The sequence below is a fragment of the Penaeus monodon genome, chromosome 23, assembly GCF_015228065.2.
Source record: "Penaeus monodon isolate SGIC_2016 chromosome 23, NSTDA_Pmon_1, whole genome shotgun sequence".
Taxonomy (NCBI): domain Eukaryota; kingdom Metazoa; phylum Arthropoda; class Malacostraca; order Decapoda; family Penaeidae; genus Penaeus; species Penaeus monodon.
Window position 1 is genome coordinate 30,704,690 of NC_051408.1, and position 1,911 is coordinate 30,706,600.

Here is a 1,911-nt window from a genome sequence, read left to right on the forward strand (position 1 = left end):
GAATAACTACATATTGTATGAATAACTACACGCTGTATTAACACAGACTGTATGGATAACTTCAGACTATTTGAATAACTACACACTGTATGAACAACTACCGACTGTATCCATGCCTGCACACTGTATGAATAACTACATACTTTATGAATAACTACAGACTGTAGAATAACCAAATACTGTATGAATAACTACATACTTTATGAACAACTACATACTGTATGAATAACCATACACTGTATGAACAACTACAGTGTATGAATAACTGTATACACAATTATATGAATAACTACATACTTTTCCCGCAGGTTCGAGTCGTTCGTGCTCACAAACCTCCACTTATCCTACGCCTCGTCCCAGCAGAAGCCAAACGCGCTGGCCTTCTGTAAGTCCCCTTTGAGTCTCGCAGCACTGTTCATGAAAGAGCCACTATTTCCATCGTGTTTGTTGACAAGGGAGGGAAGTCTATTGATTTTCATTTAATGAGGATGTTTTCTATAATTATTTTCGTTTCTATTCGTTTTTTTTTAAATTGCTGTTGTTGAGATAAGCAGTTATATTGCTTTTCCAAAAGTGACAGGCGATGTATATACATTCATATGTGACTGAGCAAATGGTTATTTGGGAATAAGGTATTGAAGAAGAGGATTTCTGACGCGTTGAAAGTCTGTGTCACAATGGAAGTATGGTTTACGTGTATAGTTGGTAAAAAGGTATCACTGCAGACCACCTGCAACAGTAAATCAGTGGCATGAATTTAATAAATGACAGTAAGGTTTTCATGAATCTGAAAACAAGGAGGGATATTTAAAAAATAAAAATGGGAATATGATCTTGAGCTTATTGATCGGCTTTCAAAGATGGGCCATAAGGTAATGACAGTGATACTGGTAGTAAGTGCAAGCATGATTAAATATCAAACATTTTCGAGAGTTGCAATTGCTTATATATAGCAACTTTTGTTAGTGATACTGACATAGTGCAGCGTAACGAGAGTCAGTCAATTTTTTACTGAATATAATATGAAAATACCTGGAATTTCTTGATGTTAATCATACCAACAGTGTCAAGAGACTGTCATTTCCAGTTAACCGCAAAGACTATCTCCGAGGATGGTTCAACAACAAACCACAAACGGAAGCACAGAAGAAACTCTGGCGCGGCTACCCCAACATGTGGCATCACCTCTGCCATGTCTTCTTCGCAACCACGTACATCATCTACTGGCAAGGGAAAGTGAGTGCTTTTTCCATCATCATCACAGAAAGGACAGTCAGTGATATTATGCCTCCTGTGCATCACTTCTTACAATAATTAATCTTTATCTGATGTATATCAGTATTTACCACAAATATAGAAGTAAACAACGATTACTGCCTGTTGAACTAGATACGGAAATATCATAATTCAAGCATGCGTCTGCCATGTTATTCGTTAACAGTGCAAATGCTATAACTGGAAGGCACCACATTTCTTTTTGAAATCGTGAACACCCACGCTTCCGTCCGCCACAGGAATTTTTCAACGGGGAGCTGAACGGCGGCTGGCCTCTCGACATGAACGGAACGCTGATCGTCGGCCAGGAGCAGGACGCGATCTCGGATGGCTTTGATCCTACGCAGGTATTTGGCGATAGTGGGAAGCTGTCAGTGCGATGATGTTGCGCGTAGGACATACATTCCGTCGTTACCTCACTGTCATCTGTATGGTTTAGTGGAATGGTGTTTTTTGGTAACTGTGGTATCTGGTAATCATTTTCGTGAGATTAGAAAGGGTCGTCAAATTCTTGATGGGATAGTGCATGATGTTGTGCCATTAATAGTGCTGATGATACTAGCAGCGATGGTTTCACAAAGACAAGCCAGTCTCATGTGATTCCGTACACCTCAGCCGTATTAAAAACGATGACAG

The 1,911-nt window shown here is 39.6% G+C and overlaps 2 protein-coding genes across 2 annotated transcripts in view; both read left to right on the top strand.

Moving 5' to 3' along the window:
* Window positions 1–755, top strand: part of LOC119588207 — a gene marked incomplete in the record, with an annotated part of 17,534 nt that extends 16,779 nt beyond the window's left edge. The window contains 2 exon segments of the mRNA XM_037936908.1: window positions 309–385; window positions 703–755. Coding sequence (XP_037792836.1) covers window positions 309–385; window positions 703–755 — 130 coding nt within the window.
* A 902-nt stretch (window positions 756–1,657) lies between these two features.
* Window positions 1,658–1,911, top strand: part of LOC119588208 — a 4,848-nt gene continuing 4,594 nt past the window's right edge. The window contains exon 1 of the mRNA XM_037936909.1: window positions 1,658–1,666. Coding sequence (XP_037792837.1) covers window positions 1,658–1,666 — 9 coding nt within the window. The remainder of the gene's footprint in view (window positions 1,667–1,911) is intronic.